The 25,981-nt window shown below is 35.0% G+C and overlaps 2 protein-coding genes across 3 annotated transcripts; both read right to left on the reverse strand.

Moving 5' to 3' along the window:
- Window positions 1-712: 712 nt before the first annotated feature.
- Window positions 713-24,683, reverse strand: LOC129952893 (small RNA 2'-O-methyltransferase). The gene is made up of 5 exons (XM_056065833.1): window positions 24,359-24,683; window positions 24,207-24,284; window positions 1,692-1,861; window positions 1,431-1,616; window positions 713-1,374 (listed from the first exon to the last, which is right to left on the reverse strand). Exons 1-5 carry the CDS (start codon window positions 24,509-24,511, stop codon window positions 741-743), a joined length of 1,221 nt encoding a protein of 406 aa, XP_055921808.1. The 5' UTR covers window positions 24,512-24,683; the 3' UTR covers window positions 713-740.
- LOC129952890 (little elongation complex subunit 1) lies at window positions 7,624-14,757 on the reverse strand. Of its 2 annotated transcripts, XM_056065826.1 has the most exons (3): window positions 13,021-14,757; window positions 10,088-12,598; window positions 7,624-10,030 (listed from the first exon to the last, which is right to left on the reverse strand). In XM_056065826.1, the coding sequence occupies exons 1-3, from the start codon at window positions 14,444-14,446 to the stop codon at window positions 7,800-7,802; spliced, it is 6,168 nt and encodes a 2,055-aa protein (XP_055921801.1). In that variant the 5' UTR covers window positions 14,447-14,757; the 3' UTR covers window positions 7,624-7,799. The 2 variants fall into 2 exon arrangements, with proteins under 2 accessions (XP_055921801.1, XP_055921800.1); XM_056065825.1 differs by having other exon boundaries at window positions 7,624-12,598.
- Window positions 24,684-25,981: the final 1,298 nt, after the last annotated feature.

The following is a 25,981-nucleotide window of genomic DNA, read 5'->3' on the forward strand; positions in this document are numbered from 1 at the left end:
TCTAGACGTTACTTTTTTATATTTGCTTTATTATAAAGATCTTATCTCCATCAAAACAAAACAAGAACTATCTCAGCTAGACAAATAAACTTGTAATTGGACGATAAAAAGTTAATCCTTTAATAATCCCGACGGCTAAAGTTTAATTTTTGTTAAAACCAGACAAATAATTGTGTACCTTGACACTCTCTAACGATATTTAATTTAAAAAAAAAAAAAACTTTTATAGATAAGAGCAAATTTGAGTGATTTGATGGTGCCATTATTTTTCCTGCAACTTATTAACATTGAATTTAGTTTCAACACCCTTATCTTAAAAACAATATTTTTCTTATAAAAATAGAACATACAACTGAGCTTACCCTTTGTTTATCGAAAGGAGAATCACATAAAAGATGTAGATGGTATAAGATAGCCATTCTTCTATCCAACGTTTGTCCTGTTATAACATAAATTACCCCCTTTTAAGTAGTTTTGCTTCAGAATCTTGAAAAACAAGTTAAATTGAAGGTATTTGCAAACATTATATGTACCATATGTAGAAACTACATCCGTATTCAGGGATGATTGGCTTCAATAAATTTTATTGAATGATTCATACTGAGTTATAATATTGTTCTTATAAAACCTATGGCTATGAATGATGTGATACGATGTATAAATACATATATACAAAATGTAAAAACAAAAATGACTGTTTTACAAGAGATTCGATGTTAAAAGAGTTGAAAAATGCCCATTTAATCCCAGCATTCTTCTTCCTCGTGCTCAGCTGCTGCATTCTCCTCATCATTATTGTGACAGTTCCCATTTGATACATTGTTATCATCATCATCTTGATCTCGATCATAATAATCGTAGTCGTCGTAATTCGAATCCGAATCACCAGACCAACGTCCTTGCATACGATTGGGATCATCCTCGGGAACCACCACAAATCCATCTTCAATAACTTGATCGTTTTCCAGTAACACCCGACGCAAATCATCAGCTGAATTCGATACTGGCTCGATTGCTTCTAGAATTTTATCAAAAGGAATCTGATAGATCAGTCTTTCAGTGTTGTGATACATTTCAAAGGTTCTATATTGGTTTATGAAGAAACTCGCTTCATCCCATATTTTCTGGTCGAGAGTGCGATCGTCATGACGCATGGGAAAATCGACAGCATAGATTTCCTTATAGGCAGTATCAGGATTCAGATCAGCTGGGACATCTTCGATGTCCGTAGTCAATGGAAGGCCATAAACGTCATTTCGAACAAACAAAGCAAACTGTGAAACTGGTCCTAGTTCAGGACTATCCTGTGGGGCTTCTCCAACTCCAAATATAGCTACCCGATAGTTGGGAAACCGCTCACAAATATTAAGCGCCCTAATTTTACATACCGTTAATGTTCATTCTTTTTCAAAATATCAATAAGTACTTACCAGTCCTTAAACTGTTGCTGAGACCATTCGAATTTGTGATCATAATGTCGAAAACCATTCGGCAGTGGACGAAATAGGACATTAAAATCCGAATTGGGTGTAGAAAATAACGCAATTTTTGGTTGGATGAATCCAAAAACGTTGTATGGGACATTTTCTAAAACCTCTGGATAGAGATGTTCGATACTAAACCGATGTACGATACATAATTTGTTATTAAAATAAAAATATATATACATATATAATGATGGGAGTTCTTACATCTCAATTCCAATAACGGCATCAGTGTTTTTTAAGTATTCCGAAGACACATCAATACTTCCTTTGAAAACCTCAATTCTAAGCGGAGTTTCACGGCTGACAATGTGATCTGAAACAATGGGGGCAGCTCGGTTTTTGTACATCAATAGGGTTTCCTCGTCTACATCGACCTTAGATAAGAAGGAGAATACTGTTTAACAATGCAAAACTGTGATGTACCTATGTAAATTGTCAATTTTGGGTTTTACCGTCTCTGGGAAAGACCATAGGAGCAGAAGAAAATCAACTATGTATTATATTTTGAATAATTAAATTTAATAAATACAGTGCTACACAAAAAAATGGGTACAGTGATAAAATAATAGAAAAGAGTACTATAGCTCATGAACGGTTAGTGATATATACATATATTTTTTTAAGTATATTTCAAAAAATTATTTTCAAAGGATGGTTTCAGTCCAACATAGTCAATATTTTTATTTTTACTGTAACAAATAACAACAAAAAAAGAATAATTACAAAAAAAGTTTGCGAATACTTTATTACTTTTTGTATTAATATGTTGGATTGGGTTAATGTCGGCACTTACTTTTAAACTTCTTTTGAGGATATCAATGTACACAAACTGATTCATAATTCCTTCGAATATTTTCTGCTTACCTATACCTAAAAACACTGTGCAACCCCAAACCATAAGACCTCCACCGCCTTGCTTCACAGTATTTCAACCAAGGGCACCATTCGCACTTCTCCCCACCCTTAGACGATCGTCAGACCCAAAAATGTTAAGAATGTTGGACTTGTCCGGGAAAATTACCTTATGCCTAAATTCGGGAGGCTTGTGAACGCAAGTTGTTTCTGCCTGTTGAGACTTAAATCAATTTCAAAAAGTGTATGTTTCTTCGAACTGTTTCTGGGTGCACTTTTATAGTTCTGATACGTTTCTAGTTCCGAGCTGATAATCCTAGCTGTTTTAAACCGGTTTTGATCACCCGGTTATCTCCTACTGAGAGCTTCGATGGTCAGCCGTAACTTGCCTTAGATTCTTACTGCCCTGAGTTATTCTAATATTTAGTTCTACAACGAATGCTAAACAAATAGACTTGTAGGTAGCTTTCATGGGAAGTAATCCGAATGTTGCTAAAAATTATTTGCTGACGAACCTAGCTAAATCAGCCAAAAATTTTTGGAATAACTTAGCTGCTAAATTAAACGCGTGTGGTCCTACAGAAAAAACAACAGAGGGTTGGAAAAACGTGCAAAAAGATTATAGATATAATCTGAAGAGAAAAATGCGAGACAATTTGGTCCATCTCAGCGGTACAGGGGCGGGCCTAACAAGCATACAAAATTGTATGATAACGAAAAAACTGTAATTTCGATCCTTGAACTAAATGAGCCCGTTTCAGGAAACCAACTAGGCAAGCAATTTGGTGATCTGAATGAAAATATCCCAAACATTGAAGTGACGGTCGGTAGCAGCACCAATGTATTGATGGAAGATGCTGATGATCAGGATTATTTTTTTACTTTAATCGAAGACCCTCAACAACAACTTGAAAACATGGAGAATAGTGAAACACAACCAAGCAATTCAGAAGGTAACCTGCCGTCTATAAAGAAAAAAGTAAAAAATCTCTTAAGAGTGCCCTTGTTACACGCATTTCGGGGCGACTTTCCATTACCGCAGCACGAATTTCCTTCTGATTTTTTTTTACAGTTAGGTAGGGGTCTCAATAGAACATGTTTTAAATATTAGGGCGAGAAAACAACTTTAAGTCATAAAAAAAAATATTTTCTTTTTCGGACTTAACCCTACTTTTTTTGTATTGCATTTTTTGAGCCTAAAACAAGTTTTTTTTTAATTGATAGCACGGCGGCGTACTAAGCTAGGTATGTAACCCCCTGCTTGGGGTCACTATAGGATTTGGGGTGGGTGCGAGTTTGGGTATATGCAAAGTACTTTTTCATTTGAGCACTAAAATAAAAGAAATTACCAAGAAAAAAAACAAGTATGTCAACACTGAACAAAAAACAGGGAAGAATTGTCTAAATCAACCATTTTTGTGTGTTTTGTATGTAAAAAAGTGAACTTTAAAAATTAATACAAAATAGAAATAAATGTTTCCTCGCTCTAAAATTGCTATAGTTATTATTTATTTGCACATATCTATCGAATAAAAAAACCGCGAGTCGAAATTCGTGCTGCGGTAATGGAAAGTTGAGCCCGCATTTCTCCTTCGGATTCATACTCATCTTCGCTTTCAAGAAAATAATCGCAATGAAAAACTTTTTACCGAACCGAATGAAAATCAAATTTAAACTTAAAACTTTTCGAGCATTCACATTTTGACATTTAAAATAGGTGTGAAGTAAGTTGCGTATAAAAAAATACCATTTTTCATTTTTGGCTGGCAACATTTTCTTGATTCCATTTACGTTTCTCATAATCGCTCTACGCCATGAGATTCGTTTCGTTTTTCTGGATTTCGTTTTTTCTGCAGTTTATTTCGTATTTCATAATAAGGACCCAGGGTTTAACGAAACGTTTTTATTATCTTTTTTTAATTGAACATTGATTTTATTTTTGACTAAATCAATCTTTTGATCTCGGATACGGACGGATTCACTGTTGACAACCCACGCAAACGAAATAAGGATAACGAACTTCGGATATGTACGTGAATTGTTAGGTCCCTTAACAGACCACGTGCAGCCGAACAATTAGCGGAAGCCCTGAACTGTTGCAAGGCAGATATTACAGCCATCCAAGAAGTGCGATGGGATGGACCGGGCAAACTCAAACTAAAAGACTGCGATACCTACTACGGCGACTGCTGCCGAGAACAAAGACAGCGTCTATTTGGGTGTGGATTTGTTGTTGGAACTAGGATCAGGCAAAAAGTCTTGAGTTTCACTAGTGTGATCGAGCGCATCACGACAATCCGCATCAAGGCTAAATTCGCAAACATAAGCCTAATATGCGCGCATGCCCCAACAGAAGAGAAAGATGAAGACACCAAAGACATATTCTTCGAGCTCTTGGACAAGACATATGAGCAGTGCCCTGGCTATGACATTAAAATTGTCTTAGGAGATTTTAATGCCAAGCTAGGAAGAGAAGACATTTTTGGTTGCATAATCGGGAGATACAGCCTGCACGACACTACCTCCGACAACGGATTCAGGCTGGTCGATTTCGCTGCGGGGCGAGACGTTCTGGTAGCTAGTACGCAGTTCACGCATCTTAATATCCACAAGGGGACATGGAAATCTCTTGATCAATCAAACGTCAACCAGATTGACCAAATGCGATCGACCCACGACACTTCTCCAGTATCCAGGATATCCGAACATTCCGAGAGGCCAATATTGACTCGGACCACTACCTCGTTGTAGCCAAGCTACGGCTACGGATATCCCGATCCAAGCCAAAACAAGGAAGTACTGTGAGAAGATTCGACGTTAGACGGCTACAATCGCAAGAGACTGCCATGTCCTTTTCCGATCGAGTCTCTAATAACCTCTTAAGGAGACCTATGCTTCCTGCATCATTGAAAACCAGTGGCAACATTGCCTTGCAGCCATCAGAGATGCCGCCTCTGAAGTGCTAGGTTTCGCACGGCCACCACAGCGAAACCCCTGGTTTGAGCTGCTCGCGAGCTCTACGAGCAGAAGAGGAGAGAGGAACACCGGCTTCTTAGACGGAAAAAAAAGAGAGCATGAGAAGCGCGCGATCGAGGAGATAGAGGGATGTCACAACAGGAATGAGGTTCGTAAATTTTACCAAAAGGTAAAAAAAAACCTCCCAAGGGTACCAGCCACGAACCGAAGCCTGTAAAGACGATCAAGGGTACATCGTAGTAGAACCACAGTCGATGCTGAGAATATGGAAAGATCACTTCTCCAAATTATATAACGGCGACGACGAACCGAATTCCGCTGTAAGGGAGATAGAACTACTCAACCTCATCGACGCAGATCAACAATTCCGCCTACCCGACCTTGACGAAGTGTAGATAGCTATATCTAAACTTAAGTCAAACAAAGCTGCTGGAGCTGACGGCATCACCGCCGAACTATTCAAAGCAGCAGGCGATGACTTGGTAGGGAGCATGCACCAACTCATCTGCAAAATTTGGTCGGAAGAAAGCATGCCCGATGAGTGGAATCTCAGCATAGTGTGCCCGATACATAAGAAAGGAGACCCTCTAAACTGCGCCAACTGCAGAGGCATCAGTCTCCTTAACATTGCGTATAAGATCCTCTCTGCTGTATTATGTGAACGTCTGAAGCCATTCGTCAACAACCTGATTGGTCCTTATCAGTGTGGCTTCAGACCAAGAAAGTCCACTATCGACCAAATAATCACACTACGGCAGATCTTGGAAAAAACCCAGGAGCTTCAAATCGATACCCACCATCTCTTTATCGATTTTAAAGCCGCGTATGACAGCATCTATAGGGAAAAGCTCTACCGAGCAATGTCTAGTTTTGGCATCCCTGTCAAACTTATCCGTTTGTGCTGAATGACGATGGAGAATGCACGCTGCTCTATCAAGGTCGGAAAAGATCTTACCGATGCATTTGATGTCAAAAAAGGTTTAAGACAAGGCGATGCACTGTCATGCGACTTCTTCAACATCGTTCTGGAAAGAATTGTGCAAAACTCAACCGTCAACACTAGAGGCACAATCTTCCAAAGATCCATCCAATTACTCGGATACGCAGATGATATTGACATAATTGGAAGATCAAAGCGTGATGTCAGTGGAGCGTTTTTGAGCATTGCGACGAAAGCGAAGAAGATGGGTTTAGTGGTCAATGAGGGCAAGACCAAGTATATGCTGTCATCAAAAAAGGACACTGAACGACGAGGTATTGGAAAAACGTCACCATGGACAGCTATAACTTTGAGGTAGTTAAGGACTTTGTCGACCTAGGCACCGCTATTAATGCAGACAACGACACCAGCGCTGAAATCAAACGAAGAATAACTCTTGCAAATCGCTGCTTCTTTGGACTTAGAAGGCAATTTAGAAGTAAAGTCCTCTCTCGAGCATGTAAAATCACCATCTATAAGACACTCATCATCCCGGTTCTCATTAATGACGCTGAGGCCTGGACCCTGTCAAAGAAAATAAGAGCGTCTTAGGATGCTTCGAGAGAAAAATTCTTCGGGTGATTTTTGGTCCCGTACGCATAGATGGAGAATGGAGGAGAAGATATAACGACGAACTGTACGGGCTGTACAGCGACACTGACCTAGTTAGCAAAATTAAAGTCCAACGGCTTAGATGGCTAGGTCATGTAGAGCGGATGGACATCAATGCTCCAGCCCGGAAGGTCTTCGAATCTAATCCCGAGGGACGGTGCAGTAGAGGAAGACCGCGAATCAGGTGGCGCACACAGGTGGGAGAGGACCTCAACCAACTTGGCGTGCGAAACTGGAGACAGCTAGCTAGGGACCGAGCTGGCTGGAGACGCTTGTTGGTTGAGGCCCAGGTCCGCCCCGGACTGTAGCGCCACCTTAAGTAAGTAAATCAATCTTTTGAAAACTATTTTTTGAAATAATTTACAAAAAATGCATCACTCACCGTTCACAATTTATAGGTCTCCTTTCTTGTATTTTAACGCTGTTTGCAAGCTTTTGTGTAGCACTCACTGTATACCCCTGACGAAGTAAGAAACACTTCGAAACTTTGCGAAAAATAATGGGATCAAACTTGTTGACCAACCAAACACTAAGTCATATCGTGTAGTAAAATTTAAAAAAAAGTTAATGTTCTGTTTTTCAAGTCCAGAGCATTTTGCCTTAGATTCCAATAATACCAAACAAAGAAAACACTTAACATTATCTTTCAAAATTATATTTTGTATCTTTTTTTTTTTACTACAAAAACATACATTTATTTGTTGTTAATTTTCGTGATTTGTTTTTTCTAAGAAAAAATATTTTTCTTTTAAATTATTTAATTGCTAATATTTTTATCAATAACTCTTAAGATGCCTAAAACTTAAAAAAAAAATATATATATTTACAAGAATTCATTGTACACAACAGAGAATAAATAAAAAAATAATATAATTATTATAGTTAACACAAATTTATGGAGCTAACAGTTCTTGTGCTTGCCGTTCCAATGCATTTAGAAAAGCTATTCCCTTTTTATAAACAAACGATCGTAACATCAGCTTCAAATTTTCAGACAACTCATAGGTGGGTTTGAAGTTATAAATTGCATTAAAGCACTGCACATAGCCAAATCGCGCTGTACGAAGAATCGCCGCCACTGAAGCTTCTTGTACAACTTTTCTATCGGAAGCCGCATTCAAAAATCTCCCAAACAAATTGACATACTGTGATATGTCTGTGTTCACAGCGAAAGGCTTTATAACGAATGAAATGCATTCTAAAACGCATGCAATTTTCTCGTCATTCTCACTGCTCTGACTAAAGGTGTGATAGTATTCATTGGCCAATGGCATCAGCCGCTCGTTAAGTATAAATTTCTCGGTTTGAGGTTGCTCCATTCGCTTGCATATCACCGAAAGGGCATAGGATACGTTCTTAAAACGACCTGCCCGAATTTTGGCCATCATATTCTCTATGACCTCATCTCGAGGTGGTTTAAAACTTTCGTAGTTGTAGAACATGCGTAGCTTGGCCAATATTTGTCTGCTCATGAAATCGCATTTTTCCGGATCATAGTAGGTGCTCATAAGAATACTCTGGATAGTGCTGATTAGAATATCGGAGCGATCGTATGTGGGATCAGTTTTTTGTGGCAAGACAGTAGGATATACGCACAGCGTATGATAGATTAGGGGGATGGCTTTGACGTTGTAGAAGTACAAACACTTGCATATAAAGAGCCTAGCTGGGTTGGTGGTTCCCGCAGTGGGATTATTTATGATGGCCAGATAGAATTGTGTCAGGTTCAATAAAACTTCGACCGTTATAACTTCTTTGGTAAATGTGAACATTGATTGCTCGATGGTCGATTGTAGGTTGTAATGCAGGTTTGGATAATGATAACAGAGTTGCTGTAATGCAGTGAGTAGTTTTCGATGTGTTTGACTTAGATAGGTGTCGGGAATTTTCACCGTAACTTCCGTTTCAGGTCGAGGTGCCGTTTTCAAAACATTAACTATTGCTTTGGAGACAATTTTGTCGTCCGATGTGAGCTCAATGACGGCATCCACAAATCGAATAGTATCGATCACACGACACTCCGCTTTTAGGTACTCCTTTATACAACGTTCAAGCTCGGCTAGAAGGGCTTTGTTGATAGTTTGGCCCTTGTCCAACATGTTGTGACATTTTTTATTGTAGTTAGCGATCAAATGGGATATAATTGTTTTACGGTTTGGACTACTATCCTCTTTAGAAATCGGTAACAGCTCAAATGATTCTAGAACGGCGTGTGTTGTGGTGGGCATTCGATCCGGTGGTGGTGGTGAAGCTGGAGATTCATAACTTAATGATTCAGTAACTTCAGAATTCTTGCATATAGAAGATGAATCGTCTATCGAAACATTATTGGATTCTTCTGTCCTATGGTTTAAAGATATTGATTGTTGAGCATTATTGTATGAGCTTGGGTACGATACAAATTTTTGGGGAAAAGATGATTGTTTATGTTCTTCAGATTTGCTTTGTACAACTTCAGTCTCTAATCTCTTAGGCAAACTTTCATGAGCAATCTTAATCTCTTCTACGGAATGCCGCCTGATCGGTTCACAAATTGGTTCTTCATCTTCTTCATCCATCGCCTCCCGGAAGAAACCCATTTTAATATCGATTTTGTCTTCCTTAACTGGTTTAACTAGTTTATCCTGTTTGTTGGGCTGTTTTTCAGTCTTTCTTTTTGTGTACTTTCCTAATTCAATATTGGGAATAGTCATAGAACACAGACTATTCACTACATTTTTTGTGGTGGAAATTTGTCTTGCACTGATTCTTGCAGATCGTTTAACAGCTATCGCAGATGTTGCAGCTGCTTTTCTCTTGTATTTTATAGGTATTGCTGTTTCTGATGCAGATTCATCACACGAACTTTCTGCTTCACTGTGAGTTGGCTTCTCCGATGATGCCAGGGCGGAAATTGGACTTGTCGGTGGTGCAACGTCGTCCAATATCCTATCAAGGAACACTTGAAATTTTGGACCTTCCTCGCCAGGGCTTTCATTCAAAAGATACTCTTCGACAAGTTTTTCGGTGGAATTCGTCATTACTTTGCCAATAATGGAATCGTTCTTTGGAAAGCTATCCGGTGTTTTAAACTGCACCTCAGGATTGTCAGTCTTTTCGGGAGTTTTAAGAATTGTGGAAAGATCTAAAGAAGAGCTATTAGTTGGCTGTGGTGATGGAGGGAAATCTATTGATAAATCACCTTCCCCGTCCGAAGAACTACTCAAAGAACTTATATCATCTTTGTTTAAGACAGGTGGCTCGCAATCTATTTTGTTTTGCGTAGATGGGTCTTTGCTTTCATTTGACATCAATGCAGAATTTGGTATATTGGATGCTTCATCGTCGCTAACTGCAGTTGCCTGCATTTCTACAAAACGTGGTGTTTTATGGCTGGATTTTCTCGAGAGACTTTCTCTATATGTTGGTGGAAGAAGTAAATTCGAACCAAATGAGCTTAGATTCTGAAGGAGTAAATTGGACGAACTTATCTCTATATCTTGAGACTTTTCAGGTTTGTGGTTCGTTGGCCTACATGGATCTTTCAAATTACCGTGTAGGGAACTTAAGACCACCCGATCAACTGTTTCATTTTTAAAATTGTTTGTGTCTCCAAGCTCCTCATCTATGCGGTTCAAATTCAAATCCTTGCAAATTACTTGCTCATCAAATTGCTTCTGGTGTTTTTGAGCAAGATACGACATTTTACCCAGAAATTTTGAAGCCTTTGGTCTAACTTCTAGGCCTGGGAGCGTAGACTCGATAGCATTAGTTGTCTTGCAATTGTCTTTAAAAGGATAGCCTTGCACAATAACAGGACTATTGTTTGTTTGAGACTCGCCTGGTTTTTGAAGCTTTTCTACTAATTGTGCCGATACATTTTTGAGTCCCCGTTGAATTTCTTCAAATCCTGGCAGCATTGTTTCATGAGGTGTTTTCAAATTCAAATTATCTTTTTCGGGTTCATCACCATGTTGCAACATGTTCTGATCATCTAAAAAGTAAATGGGCATATTTTCTAGGTCTAATGCTTTGTTATCCGAGGCAAGACTGACTCCTGTGGTTAATTGCACTTCCTTCTTAGTTTCTTTGAACTGTTCATTTAGAAAGGCAACGGATTTCTTTTCCGCTGATTCACTTGAGTAACAATTTAAGATTTTAAGACACTTCTCAGGGCCCTCAATAGGATTATTTGAAGAATTCACGTTCGAATGAATTGTATTTGCATTATTTTGAATAACAAATCTAAAAGTTCCATCTTCTGTTGGAGAAATCAAAGGAGCCGTTTGTTCTGGAAGCAAAGAATTTTCTTTTGGAGCGGCTGGAATCGGCATTATCGGACCAATAAATGTATCACCTTCTTGCTTGGGTGTAATAAAACAATTTTTGATGTCCTGAAACACTGAATCGGGTGGTTTTTCGACTTTCATAACCATTGGACCATGATTATTCCGTGTCACATGAATTGATGGAATATCTTCCTTTTCTTGATCTTTAATTCTGTTCATCCAGTCTGGCTTGTCAAGTGTAGGTGTTTTTTTCGGAGCTTCAATGGTTTGATTTTGAGAACCACACATATGTTGTTTTGGGTCTTGTTTGAGTTTTTTTATTTTATTCAAATTTAAAAGCTGCAAAGGCTTATAAGTAGAGCTTGTTGAAGGTTGAATCGGCAGAATACTCTCTACGTTAACTTTATTTTTATTCAAACTTAATGACCTTTTAATTTTCTTAGGTTCTGGCGGTGTTTTTGGGTTTGGAAAAATTGGAGTTTCATCAAGTTTATAAATTGTATTTGGTTGGTTGGAGTCTGGTTTTTTAGGCTTGCGCTTTCTTTTGGAGTTTGGTGGTTTTGCCAGCTCATTTGATTCAATTTCTGTATTCAATAAACCCCCCAAATTGTTTGCATTAACTTCTATCCTCTGCTGAATTTTCTGAATAGACGAACCGGAGATAAATACTGACTTTTGTCCTTTTGGTGGCGAAAATGGTTTGCAAAACAATTCATCAGCAGTTTTTGGTAGGTTTATTTCTTGTACGAATCCTAAAAAATCTTTTTCCATATTTTGTTCTGCTTCAAAACTGGAACTATTTATTGGCCTATCGAGATGATTGGGTGGTGGTGGTGGTTCGTAATCAATTGGTGTCCATTTATCTTCTGGATCTGGTTGAGGAGTATGAGCTTTTATGTACTCCATAACAGAATTATCAAGACTTGAGTCACTATCACAATCACCGAATATTTCAGTTTTCCAATTGGCTTGAAGATGAGGTTTTGTCTCTGGCATTTCCATCGAAGGTTGGGGTGATGCTGAAACTGGAGATGAACTCACTGGCCTTTGTTGTACTTCTGGATCTGGACTAAATTGAGTAGATGCCGATATTGAACTTGAACATGAATTTGAATTTCTTTTTTTCTTCGGCTTCGTGTTTTTGTTGGCTTCTTTAAGCAACCTTTTGATGGCCTTTCTTTTTTTAAACGAATCCGAGTATTCCGGGAATAGTTGAAGGATTTCATCAACTTGCGAGGATTTTCTTGAGCTTGAAACTACCGAATCGGAAAAATTCTTGTTAAGCACAATTTTTTGTATATCCACGGTTTGATTTAAAGTTCTCATAGCAGAGTCGAATAAAGGCCTTGATTGTGTTTGGTTATTTTCTAATTCTGAGGGTAGTATCGGGCTTGTTGCTGCACTTCTTGTAGCCGGCGGGTATTCTGAAATAAAAAATGTTATTATGCAAATAAAATAAGCTATAAATATTCATGATATTGACGGCGTTTCTGTGCTATGGTTGAACAGTGAATTTTTTTGGAATAGGGTTCTCCAATAAGAGTTTTCAGAACAGACTATTATTTGATAACCTGTCATTTTTGAAGCTTTTATCTTTTGACATTTGGTAAGTAAAAAGAGTACATTTACTATGAAAGGATGAAAAAAGGTATTCTCAAGTTACCAAGGTAATACAGCCGCTAATGTGCGAATTGTTCATGGAAAATTTCATAAAAGGGATATGCTGCAGAAATAACACCTCTTATCCGAAAACCCTTTTAAAGCACATCTTTTTTGCACACTAGTAATTTAATTTCAAAAAACCACCTTCATTATTAAATATTTTTTTGTATGCCTAATAACTTACCTCCAGAATAATCCTGCTCGAAATAGTCATCTCTTGTTTGTGGCTCACAATTTCTTTGTTGTTCACTTGGCGGCCTACTTCTTCCAGTTAGATTTCTCATCCTATCGTTCAAGACATTCATATGTATTGGATTGAGCTGAGCGGCACTAGTTCCATTATTTTGTTGCAACAACGCGAAGATCGTATGGCCTAGCATATTCCAGAGTTCAGTCACAGTATTATGCATAGGTGTAACAGGGATTCCAAGGCCGGCAAATGGATTCAAAGTTGGCATTCCCATCAAAGGTATCTCATTTTTGATTCGATGATCGTACATATTACTGTTTCTTGACGGCGGCCTTGAATCTGAATGTTTAATGTTTACAGCCGCGTAGTCAATCAACTTGCGGACATTTTTCAAATCGGTACATGTCCCGATCGACTTCATTTCAACCTTTTCCTCTTTTAATTCAGCTTGAGAATTCGCACTCATTGGGCTCAGCGGAGCTACATTATAGATCATCTCTTTGAAAATATCCTCTATCGATACTGGGGGAACTGGTTCTGGGAAATTTGTGCCAACGCTTTGTGTTTTAATAAAAGTGGACGTACTAGTGCCCCGGGTCGTAGTCGAGGATATATACTGTGTTCCTTGGGTTTTCACCTCGGCTTTTGGACTAATGAAGGCTGGTGTGTTGGTTCCCCGGGTGGTGGTGTACCAAGTGTACTGTGTTCCTTGAGTACATGTATCTTTTGGTTCATCTTCTGCACATCCAATGGAACATTGACTTTCCTGTTGCTTCGACTCCACTTTATAATTATATTGCATGGAAAAATCACGCATATCGGACTTTACACGGGATTGAGATTTCTTTTTCAAAGCTGGAAGGGGGGAGAGTTTTTTCGATTCCAGATATTCTTTGACCAGTTGAACGACAACTTTCTCCTTCGAAGGCAATTGTTTTTCCTCTTCGTGATGTAGAGCCAGTCTCTGGTACTTAAGAGCAAGTTCACAATATGTTATGGGTTTCTTGTCTTCTGCTTCGAGTTCCATTTTCGACTGTATTTGTTCAAAGTGGAGGCTTTTATTAGCCAATTGGGATTCAATATGTTCGTATTTTTCTTTCAGTTCACAATACAAATGCTCAAACTTCAACCTGTCAGTCTTTTCCTGGTCATACATAGCTCGTATAGACATAGCGGATTCGCTTAAATCTTGCATTTGTTTCTGAAGCCTTAAGTTGTCATCTTTTGTGGCCTTAATTTGAATGGCCATATCGTTGACTGAGGCAATTCTGCTAGCAAGTGATTCTATATCGTATGTCGGTAGTGTTTGAGAGTGGTCTTGGTATTGTGGAGTGATTGTGGCATTTTTGATGTTCGTTGCTGTTGAATCCAAGAAATCTAAATTCAAGTCGAAAGAATATGGCTCTACGTTGTCCTCCATGCTCGTTTTTGTTGACAATTTTGCGCGAAATTTTTTTGATACATGAACTTTTTATTAAGGAATCGAATTTAGAATATTATATAAGTCTCCATTTTTTACGCATATTTTTTCTTTTTAAACATACACTGAAGAATCAAATTAGAAATAAATTAAAATGATTTTGAAAATAATCACGCAAAACGTTTACTAATTTAATCCAGAAGCCGTGCCGCCGAGAGGTTATGTTTTTCTGACAGCCAAGTTCGAAAAATGTTTCGAACATAAATATATACAAGTACTAAGGGTACATGCGCATAATTCAAAGCGGGTGAATTCAGAGAAATTTTGTTTTTATGTAAAAAAATTACAATTTTATTTCAATATATTTTTTCTTTTTCTTGTGACAAATTGTTTAGCTGTAGTTAAGTATTTTTAAAAAAAAAGTTGAAAAACTGGCTCAACTTTCCATTACCGCAGCATGTGCAAATCAATAATAACACACATTTATTTCTATTTTAAATTAACAAAACACGTAAAAATAGTTTATTTTGACATTTCTTCCATGTTTTTTGTTCAATATTGCCATACTTGCTTTTTTTTTTGTTGGGGATTTCTTGCATCGTCTTGTTGAGTGGACGCATTTTAATAATTAATCCCAGTGGATATAAAGTCTAAAATATTTCAGTTTTGTACTGTTAAAAAAATAAAATATTAAAAATTGTGTAGCCAGACCACTTCTAAGTCGGCAAATAGAATAAGTACTTTAACATGCTATTGCATCATTCGCACTTCTATCGCACATCTTGTCTGCACGACAGTCACACAAAAAATGAAGTTTATAAACATGTTGGGCCTGCCCAAGAAATCACACCAACATGTTCATCGTCTATGGCTAGCTTTAAGTTTCGTTGTGAATTATACTTATACATAATACAAATGTAATGAAAATGAAATCTCAATAAAAGTTACTACTACTAGTACTACTACTACTACTGTTGGGGGTTTCTTTGATTTTAGTGGTCAAATGCAAAAAGTACTTTGCATATACCCAAACTCGCACCCACAAGGAGGGGGGTTGCAGGGGGCAGCATGTCCCCTTACATACCTAGCTGTTAGTATGCCGTATTTTCAATTCAAAAGAACTTGTTTTAGGCTCACAAAATGCAATACAAAAAAAGTAGGGTTAAGTCCGAAAAAGAAAATATTTTTTCTATGACTTAAAGTTTTTTCCTCGCCTTATTATTTAAAACATGTTCTATTGAGACCCCTACCTAACTGTAAAAAATTCAGAAGGAAATTCGTGCTGCGGTAATGAAAAAAAAAGATTTAACTTTTTCGGTTTTCATCATTGAAACCAATCATTAGAATTTTTGTGTCTTAAAAGTTTTACTAATTAGAATAATGAATTTTAAATCAGAGTTAATCATTGGAAGTAAAACAGTTAGGTGGAGGCACACAGAAAATGAAAAGCTACAGTGAAACTTTTTTATCCCGAACTATAAAATAAAAATCATCCGTTCATTAAAAACGGTTTCATCATTGAAAAAAAAAATAGCTAAAAGAAAAGTAAGTAAAATAATTCCATTTAAAAAGTTTTACAACTCATTTTTGCTATCATTCATTGGGTTTTTTTAACAGGTCGTTTATTGCAATCAATGGAAATTTCTGCCATTGAAAGAAATGTCCGTTATAAAATCCACCCGAAAATTTTATGTATTGAAATTGCATACAATTCCACCTCAAATCAGTGGATACAAATTTAATAAAACAGAATCAGAACAATAGAAAAAAATATATTTGCACCAAAAAATAATATCGAATTTATACTTTTTGTTTTAAAAGAAAATTATTTTAATAATTTCCAATGGATATTTAATTTTGTATGTCGAATCAAAATAAAACACAGCAAAGTTGATGTTGATGATGGCTTTAATTGGCCCTTAGGATTGTTTTTTATCAACTTTACCAGCCCCTTAACCGAAGTTTTTTACAACACTTTCAATATCAAACATAATACAAGGGTGAAATCGGCTAAGGTGATAGTTGACTATCATTTTTTGATAATCAAATTTACTATCATATTTATTCCGTATGTGTAAGGTGATTCAACTCAATTCAACTCGATTGAACAATGTCAGATTCAAATTGTCAAAATTCTTTGTTGCCTTGGTGAAATTTTAAATTCATTCCCAGAAAATATTTAAATAAAAACATGAAATTGGCTTTGTTTGAATAAAATTCTTACTTTTCTTGCCTTTTTCGAATGTCATAAGCTTTGTCGGTCACAGAAATGTGTTTTTTTTTAACGAAACAAAGCGAACGAAGAAAATTGTCTAGTCGTTCGTTTAAATGTCTGGTAGCTCTATTCGGAATAAACATATTTGTTTGAAAATGACTATGAATTTTTTGTCGTGACAGCTTTTTAGGTATCAATTTGACTATCACCTTACGTGGATCAAATTCGATCATTTTGATTGTCATTCATCAACAATCACCTTAGCCGATTCCACCCAGTTAACTTTTCTAATCGTTTTTAAATCTAAATTTAAAATAAATTTCTATTCAGAATTGGACAAATTCTTGATAGTAAATATATTTAAACATTTTCTTTACCATTCTTTTTTTGTAAGTATTTCTATAGGTAAAGAAAGCTATCTTCAAAGAGACTATCAATTTATACAACAATCGTTAATGTTACGTCCAATTTTTTGTATGGATCTAGTTTAAGTAACGGACACAATCTGGATATGTATTAATGAATCAAATGTTTTCGATGTATTGTATTTAACTTGATTATAAAACATAAATTTGAAGAGTGGTTGGTAGATCAAGCTTATATAGTCAATTTTCTCGTAAGAAATAGATATGGGTGACTATACAAAAGTTGGGTAACTTGATGTCATCAACCAATGTATACAAAATCTTATTATATTTTATTGAGATTACAATTTATTTTAAAACAATGGAAAGACCTTTATTTAGTCACACAATTTCAGTTCTTCATTTTGAATACAAGTTGTTAAAAAAACACAATTAGTTCTCAAAACGTCAGTCCTTTGGCATGTCAAAACCCCGAAAACCAACAATCAAATGACTATCTATTAAACATTATCATTGATTTGAGAAAACTTATCAATTTAATACAATCTATGATGTATATAGTTTAATATATACTACAACTTTCATAATGCATTGCTCTCCATTTTATTTAAAAAAAATAAGAAATGTTGTCTTCAGTTTCATTCTTAAGTCCGTTGTTTGTTATTGTTAGAATTTCGTGCGAAATATCGGCGACTCATTGTCAAATCCCACTTTGAATTTTGATATTGGTAATAAAGTTAGTTGAGGGTCGCACAATTTGACGGGCACCATACCTGTACCCGAGTTATGGTTGTTGAGTCGTTATTTTTTTGTTAATCTAAAGTTTGTTTTTATTTATACATACATATAAGAGTATGATTTGTTAAAATGTACTTTGTTTATATTCGAAATTGCAAAAAAAAAAACATTAGCCCTGATAATTTTTTTCTTTTTCTCCAGTCCGTTGACATCAGTCCTGTGTCAGGTATATTGTTATTGTTCTTAATTTCATAATCAATATTACTTTTAAGATGAATATTGTTAGATTTTGTTTATATTGTTTGTTAATTACTTAAAAATATTTAGTAAAACTATGTGAAAGTAGTGAAAGATAAGTGAATAACGTTACTTTAAATGTCAAAAGTCTGTTTTGAAAACTGATATAGTATTTTCTCCCAGTATTACATAATAATAATTATTTTTAATTGTTACTAAGTGATTTGATCATCTACAAACCGTTAATCAAATAATAGAAAAATGCAAAGAGTATAACATCACAATATACTTTGCCTTCATCGATTTTGCAAAAGCATTTGACACAGTAGAGCAGAGATTTATTTGGAAGGCGCTTCTCAATCAAGGTGTAGACGAAAAAATAGTTCGAATCCTAAAGAAAATGTATGACAGGAGCACATCCCACATAAAAACGGAATGCATCAGACCAGATTTTAAAATATCGCGAGGTGTAAGGCAAGGAGATCCAATTTCACCAGCACTCTTTTCCGCAGCCTTAGTAGGAGTATTTAGAAAGCTAGACTGGGAAGACATTGAAGATAAATGGCAAATGTCTCTCAAACCTACGATTTGCTGATGACATTATAATTATCGCAAACAGCAGTGAAGAACTTCAAACGGTGCTGAACGAACTGTGCTCGGAGTGCGGAAATATTGGGTTGTGAACAAATTAACAGAAAACTAAAATTATGACAAATGGTGCTTCTGATCGAGTTAGTGTTAATAACAATATATTAGAATACGTTGAAGACTACAATACCTTGGTCAGATTATCTCATTCAAAGACAAAGAAAAAAAGGATATAGAGCAGCGAATGACGAACGCTTGGAGGCAGTTCTGGAACGTTAAGCATCTTCTTACATTGAATATTCCGAATAAAACAAGGAAATATGTGTTTGACTCAACAGTTCTTCCAGTCCTCACCTATGGGTGCCAAACTTGGCAAGTCACGAAAAACACTGAAATGAAACTCCAATCATATCAGAGAGCAATGGAGAGAGCTATTTTGAACGTTCATATTGCCCAGCAAATTAACCATCAGAATATAAGAAGTCAAACTAATTTTGAAGACGTTAGACACAGGCTTAAGAAACTCAAATGGGAATGGGCAAGACATGTAATATGTACACCTGATAATCGATGGACAAAATTAGTAAACGAATGGATACCCTTAGAAAGCAAAAGAAGCGTAGGTGGACAACATAAACGCTAGAAGGATGACATCCGAAAAATATGCCCACTTTATTGGAAGAAGATAGAAGAAGATAGAGAAGTCTGGGGGAGGCTTATGCTTAGATAACCTACAATTATACCTTAATTATTAATTATTTGTTTTTTTGTAATTTAATTAATTTTACGCACACATACTTGTTTAAATGTAATGTAAATATATTCAATCAAATGGTAATTATAAAATTATTGTAAATTTTAAAGTATCAATGAGTGAATAAAGCTTGGAATAATAATAATAAGTGATAATAAGTGATCATTTTTTTATTTTATATATATAATTTAGATTAGCTATCATATACATTCGAATTTGAAGAAGTTTTATTTAATAACCAACTTTTGTTTAATTACCCATATAACTGACAATTAGTCCTTCTATCAAATCTTTATAGAAAGTATTATTAATATTATTGATGAGACTCACCTCTGAATTTATTTAATTAACAATGTAAAAAGTTGTAGTTTTCTTGTTAGTATATTAATTTAGGTTTTGATATAGCACAAACCATTCGATGGTTAAATCAACCCAAATTGTTAGCTTGTAATTTGGAAATTTGAATATGCATTTTATCTTTATAAAATAACCCTATGTCTTACTTGAGTTTTAACTTATGAGAGTTATAGTTTAAAATAAGTACACAACTTCAGGTTCACAGATTTGTTAAGAAAATTATTAAAAAGCAATATTAAAAATTCAATTCCCTAAACACTTCAGCGTTTATTTTAAGAAAATTAGCAAAAATTAGAAGTTCTATCTCAGCTGTAAGCCTAAGATGCTCAAAATGTAATCTTAAGTATTACTCTTTACATTTATGTAAGAATAATAAAATAAAAATAATAAAGTAAGTTCTATTAGTTCATGTCTTAATAAAAGTTATCAAGATGTAAGTTTTCATTCAAAAGCCTTTAAATCTAGTTTTTAGTCAAGATATTGTTCGTGAAAAACCTTTGAAAGTTTCAATTTGCATATACAGTCAAACTTCTTTATAACAAACTTCCTTATAACGTAATTCTGTCAATACCGAATTTCATTGTGTTCCCTTTTAGAAATATGCAATACGAATTAAGTTCCTTTTTACGAAATTCTCTTAAAGAAAATTACCTTTAAAAGGAACTAATTCTTTGACCAAGTTCTTCCTCTATGACGAAATGCCAGTTTTCAAATTTGAAATTGTAGCTTGTTATAACAAAACTGGGTTTGTTACTTTAGATAGAAGGCTTAATTAAATCGTCAACGATAAGATCATTAATAATCGAGAGATCAACAGATATTTGACAATTATGTTGCAGTAGATGCAAATGTTGCTACCATGAACTTCCTTCAGACGAAAAAATTTTAAATTCTATTATATCTGAAGAATTTAAACTGATCAGATGAAGTTTTATTGAAACAAAAGATGAATGTTCGGATGATGCATATTTTAAATTTTCTTCATTCGAATACTTTTATAATAAAACAACAAAATGTAGAGACATTCATTTTCTGAGAATGAGTTTTTTGTTTTTTAAATAAAAAGAACAGCTGCAGAGTTAAAGAATTAAATTTCTTATATAACGAATTTTTTACAAGACTTCTTTATAACGAACCAATTTTGTATTCGCCTGAAGATTCGTTATGAAGAAGTTTGACTTTAATACTAACGGAGAAAGCAATTTTTAAAATAATGTATTTTTTTGAGTACCTATTTGTTTAGCATTGAAGATATTTTCTTTTTTATTGTGCACAATAGAATAAAACCATAGGTAACCTAGCATTAAGCCAATGCCAAGTTACGTAAAGCTGTAAAAGCAGAGAAAGTTTTAAGTTTTAAAAAGTTTACATCGCAAAACAAACCAAAACTCCACATCTAAGAAACTATGGACCGACATTAAAGCACTCACTGGAAATTATTTACCTCACTCAATCAAAGTTATAAGAGCTGAAACGGAAGCTATAACATGGAAAATTTCCGGCTAGGACTCAAATTTTCACCCTATTTTCATAAGAGAAAAACACAATTTAGCAATCCCATCTTGCACTATTAACCCTACAGCAGCTCTAATTGAATGTCCTTTAAATATTGCAGAATTGGAATGCTGTCTATGCCTTATTAAAGGCACAACCCCCGGGTTCGACCGCAAATCTTATGCCATGCGAAAAAACAATTCCGCAACCTTTAAACTAAGATTGTTGGATTTTTTTCAACCAAATATTTAACGAAGGCATAATCCCACATGCATTAAAAGTGGCGGGCATTGTTCCGATCCGTAAGCCGAATAAAGATTCTTCTGTTATTTCAGGATACCGTCCTATTTCGCTCCTCCCCTGTCTTAGAAAAAATAATTTCCAGACGATTGTTCTGGTTCCTTGAAAAAAAAAATAATTTTATTGATTACCGCCAAGTGGCTTTTTAAAAAAAAGCGTGGAACTATCGACGCACTTCTTCACCTAGATGCAATCATCACGTCTAGCCTGTCAACAAAAAATTACGGCTCGATTCTTCTGATTCGTTTCGAAAAGGCCTTTGACAGAATCGGCATCCAAGTAAATATGAAACAACTAATCAAATGAAAAATTGGGCCCAAAATGGTGAATTATATTAAATCATTCTTAAGCAATAGATATTTCCGAATTAAGGCGAACTCATAATTTGAAAAATGGCATTCCACAAGGATCGCCTTTATCGGTCGTCCTATTTATAATTGCATTTAATGAAATCAGCTCTATAGTTAATCGTCAAAGCACTGTAGGTCACACACTATATGCCGACGACTTGATTGTTTATTCTAAGTGCAAAGACTTACGTCTATCGCTTCAAATTTCACAAATATTCTTCAAAGCCTTTCAGAATGGGGCAACACTCAGGTTCAAAAATTTCAATACAAAAATGTGAGCTTCTCCATATCTGTAAAAAATATAGTGGTAGTAAAAATATCCCAATACAATTAGATAATTTTAATATAATTAATATTAACTTTACATTTAAGAAACACTGTACAAATTTAAAAAAGAGCCTTACTACTAGAGTTAATTTAATAAAATATCTTTCATCAAAAAACAGCTATTCCAATGTAAATACTATAATTAATGTAATAAGATCTGTTATTTTGTCTAAGATCGACTATGGTTTAGCGATTTATGGTAAATGTTCGAAGTCATCCACCCAACTTATCACAACACCGTATCACGCAGCCATCAGGAGCGGTATGAGGGCTTTTCGTACAACTCCGATTCGGAACCTCTTGACAGATGCGGGATTACCACATCTTATTGAAAGAATCGAATATCTTACAACGGCCACGATACAAAAAATAAACTGCTCCAGAAGGTCACCTATTCACAACGATGCCAAAAAATTATAAAACGAAAGAAAACCCCAAGACTTAAATCAACGTTAAACACCGCTTTAACATCTGCAAAAGAACTTGACATACCTATTGCCATTCAAAATGTAAACTTAACCACCTATCCGCCCTGGAACTTACCAAAAGGGTCTATTCTCACCAACCTTAGCAAATACACCATAACATCAACCAGTAAAGATGTTTTTAAAGCCATGTTTTTTGACATGGCAAAGAGCCACAAGAACATAGGATGACACTTATTGTTTACTGATGCCTCAAAAACACAAGACGGTATATCATTTGCTGTTATCGCAGAAAACTCAACAACCATCTGCATACTTCCAATTGTCACCTCGATATTCACAGCTTAAGCTTTTGCCATTCTCATTCGATAACAAAAAAAGACTATCATTTTTACAGACAGTCTATCCTCTGTAAATGCCATCAACAACATTAATAATAATAGTGAAATTATCGAATCCATCCGGGATAAACTCATCTTCAGAAGTGGGAAACTAAAAATTGCATGGATTCCAGGGCACCAAGGTATCAATGGTAACGAAGTTGCGATGCTGTAGCTTAATCTGCTCTAAATGAACCTCTAACTACATTATATGCCTACAATAAAAGAGACTTAAGAAACCATCTACTTAAGACATGGAAATACAAAAGGAAAACTAACTGGTTAAATTATCACCACACCTACACCAAATTTAACCCTAACGCTGAAAAAGCCAACTACCCTAAAAACATATCAAATAATAAGATTAAAATATACATACGATTGCGAATGGGTCACACCAACCTGACACATAAACACCTAATCACTAACGAGACGACCCCGCTCTGCCACTTCTGCGACGAAAATCGAACGCTCACCATAAGTCATCTAGGTATTATCATGTACTAAAATAAATTTAAAAAGTCAAACTCTAGTTCACAACAAATTATCCGATGTTTTGACAGGAACCACATATAGTAATGTTAATAATGTATATAAACTAATGTCAGCACTTAATTTAGAAAAACTTTTATAAAATGTGTTATTAGCTGAAAGCCCTAGCAGCTCTAGCATTATATTTATTATTAACAATGTAATTTATTTTATTGTTAATAAAGTTATAATAATAATAATAAAACCATAGGTAAACATTTAAATTGATTTTTTTAACACATTATTCATTCTCAAGCCAAATCTTAGTCAATTATGCTCACACAATTTTTTTTGTTTAAAAACCATAAAACAGTTTAAAATTTGTTAAGCTGCTATAAGGGATAAATACCCCGGTACCCGGCATTTCGTAAGCATGCTTTTTTTTATTTACATTATGTTCAGACCAAAAGAATTGTACTTTGGAAAAGAAATGTCCATTCGGTCCGGATATGGGTACCTACTTCATTTTTAAATAACGTTAAAGTAATGTTAATAAATTATTTAAAACACTTAGGTAACTCGAATCTAATACAAAATTAAGCTTAAATAATAAAATAAGTCTTATAACCGGAAACTTTAACTTTTAAAATTTAAGTTCCATACGCTTGTATGATAACGACATGGAGTTTGCCACAACAAAGCAGGTTTAATAAGGCGCTAGCAGGCCTATACCAACAGAGTACAAAAATATAACCTTACCTCGACTATGTGCTCAATTCCTTTGGTTCTACGCAGGAGCCATAGCAAGCGCATTTCAGAACAACCAAATTCAACAATCTTCAAATAAAAATAATATAATTTTATTCAAATTTTAAATCACATTAATGTTCAAAAATAAAACGTGCACATACTTTCTTGAGTTTTGATTCAAAATCAGGATGTTCCAGGACTTGAATTACTGTTGCATATCGTTGTTCATAGATCGGTGGATCAAATCTTATATCACCTTCAAGACTTAAATGACATGTTGGTACTTGAACAGTTGGTAAATCAAAAGAAAACATGACTTAAATATTGTGTTTTTCTTGAGTTTATTGCTTTAGCAATTAGGATACACTTTTACTATTTGAAGATTTAAGGGGATTTCTTGTTTTGTCTTTTATGTTTATTTGGTTTGTTTTTAAACAAAAACACAGAAATGTCAAAAATTATTTGACGAAGAAATGTGCTTCGTTTAGTCGACTTCGAAAATGAGTACAGTCAGTGCGATCGATGGTTTCTAGGATCTGGGATCTATCCACTGTGCAATTTTATGTTTGTCATAAGGAATTAACATATTTTTCTAATCTTGGTGTATTAGATTTACGTCTTAGCAGAATTTTAATGATAAAGAGTAGATTCTTATTGGTCAGCACGAGTCATTATTTGTGTTTAAACAAAATATCATATAAGACATTTTTTTTTTCAAATAAACTATTGTCGCAGGTAAGAAAAGTTTTACGAAAGCGATTTTATAAAGGCAATATAAATAATGTTGAAATGAAGTTTTCTAAAAATACTAAGTAAAATACTTTAAGCACTCCATACACAGTTCAACTTGTCTTTCAATTTAATGTCAATTTCATCAAATCAACTCGTGTGTGGGCTTGAATTTGATTTTTTTGAAGGTTGACGATTGAGTTTGAAGAAAATCAAAAGATTTTGAATTTGTTCAAGTTGATGTTTTCAATTTAGTTAAGGTGTGTGTAGGCAAGTCATTTGATTTACTGTCAAACCAAACGCATACCATCTCTTTCTTAGCAAGAAATTAAATGAGATAAAAAAACAGAGACGTGAATAATCTCAATAGAATTATATGGTCATGTCTGATCTCTCGTCTCTCTGGTTAAATGAAATTTTTTAACGAGAAAAAAATGATGTTTTGACAGTTGAAGCAGAAGTCTTTCAACAACGTTTATGTAGTGTGTGGCGAAGCATCAATTTAGTTGACAACTAAATTGAAAATAAAATTGAATCGTGTGTGGAGTGCATTAGAATGGTATAAAATTTTACTTAAATACGTTAAATGTATTAGTTTTTTTGTCACGTCTGTCCTATTATCAATATCAAAATATTAATTCCTTTATTGGCTGTACTTTCCATTACCTCAGCACGAATTTCAATTCGATGGATATGTTCAAATAAATAATGATTCTAGCAGTTTTAGAGCATTTCATTTTGTCCCTGTTTTTTTGTTCAGTTGTCATACTTGATTTTTTTTTTTGGAATTTCTTTGATGACTCGCACCCACCTCAAATCCTTTACTGATCTAAGCAGGGGGCTGCATACCTCGCTGTTAGTACTATCAATTTAAGAAAAATTTGTTTTATGCTCAAAAAACAACATACAAAAAGAAGTAGGCTAAGGCCAAAAAAGAAAATAATTTGTTTATGACTACCGGGGTTTCATCCCCTTAATAATTAAAACATATTCTATTGAGACCTGAATCTAACTGTAAAGAGAGGCGATTCCTAGCTCATGTAGTACCAAACTAG

This window comes from Eupeodes corollae, chromosome 3 (assembly GCF_945859685.1).
Source record: "Eupeodes corollae chromosome 3, idEupCoro1.1, whole genome shotgun sequence".
In the NCBI taxonomy this organism is placed as follows: Eukaryota; Metazoa; Arthropoda; class Insecta; order Diptera; family Syrphidae; genus Eupeodes; species Eupeodes corollae.

What these genes read in the sequence shown, in the direction of transcription:
- LOC129952893 (XM_056065833.1), bottom strand. Translation starts at nt 24,511, where the DNA reads ATGTTTTCTTTTGATTTACCAACTGTTCAAGTACCAACATGTCATTTA. An exon ending in GAATTGAGCACATAGTCGAG is followed by an intron (nt 1,862 to 24,206) that starts GTAAGGTTATAT and finishes TTCTTATCTAAG; the next exon opens with GTCGATGTAGACGAGGAAAC. An exon ending in CAGCAACAGTTTAAGGACTG is followed by an intron (nt 1,375 to 1,430) that starts GTAAGTACTTAT and finishes ATGTAAAATTAG; the next exon opens with GGCGCTTAATATTTGTGAGC.
- LOC129952890 (XM_056065825.1), bottom strand. Translation starts at nt 14,446, where the DNA reads ATGGAGGACAACGTAGAGCCATATTCTTTCGACTTGAATTTAGATTTC. An exon ending in CGAGCAGGATTATTCTGGAG is followed by an intron (nt 12,599 to 13,020) that starts GTAAGTTATTAG and finishes TTTTTATTTCAG; the next exon opens with AATACCCGCCGGCTACAAGA.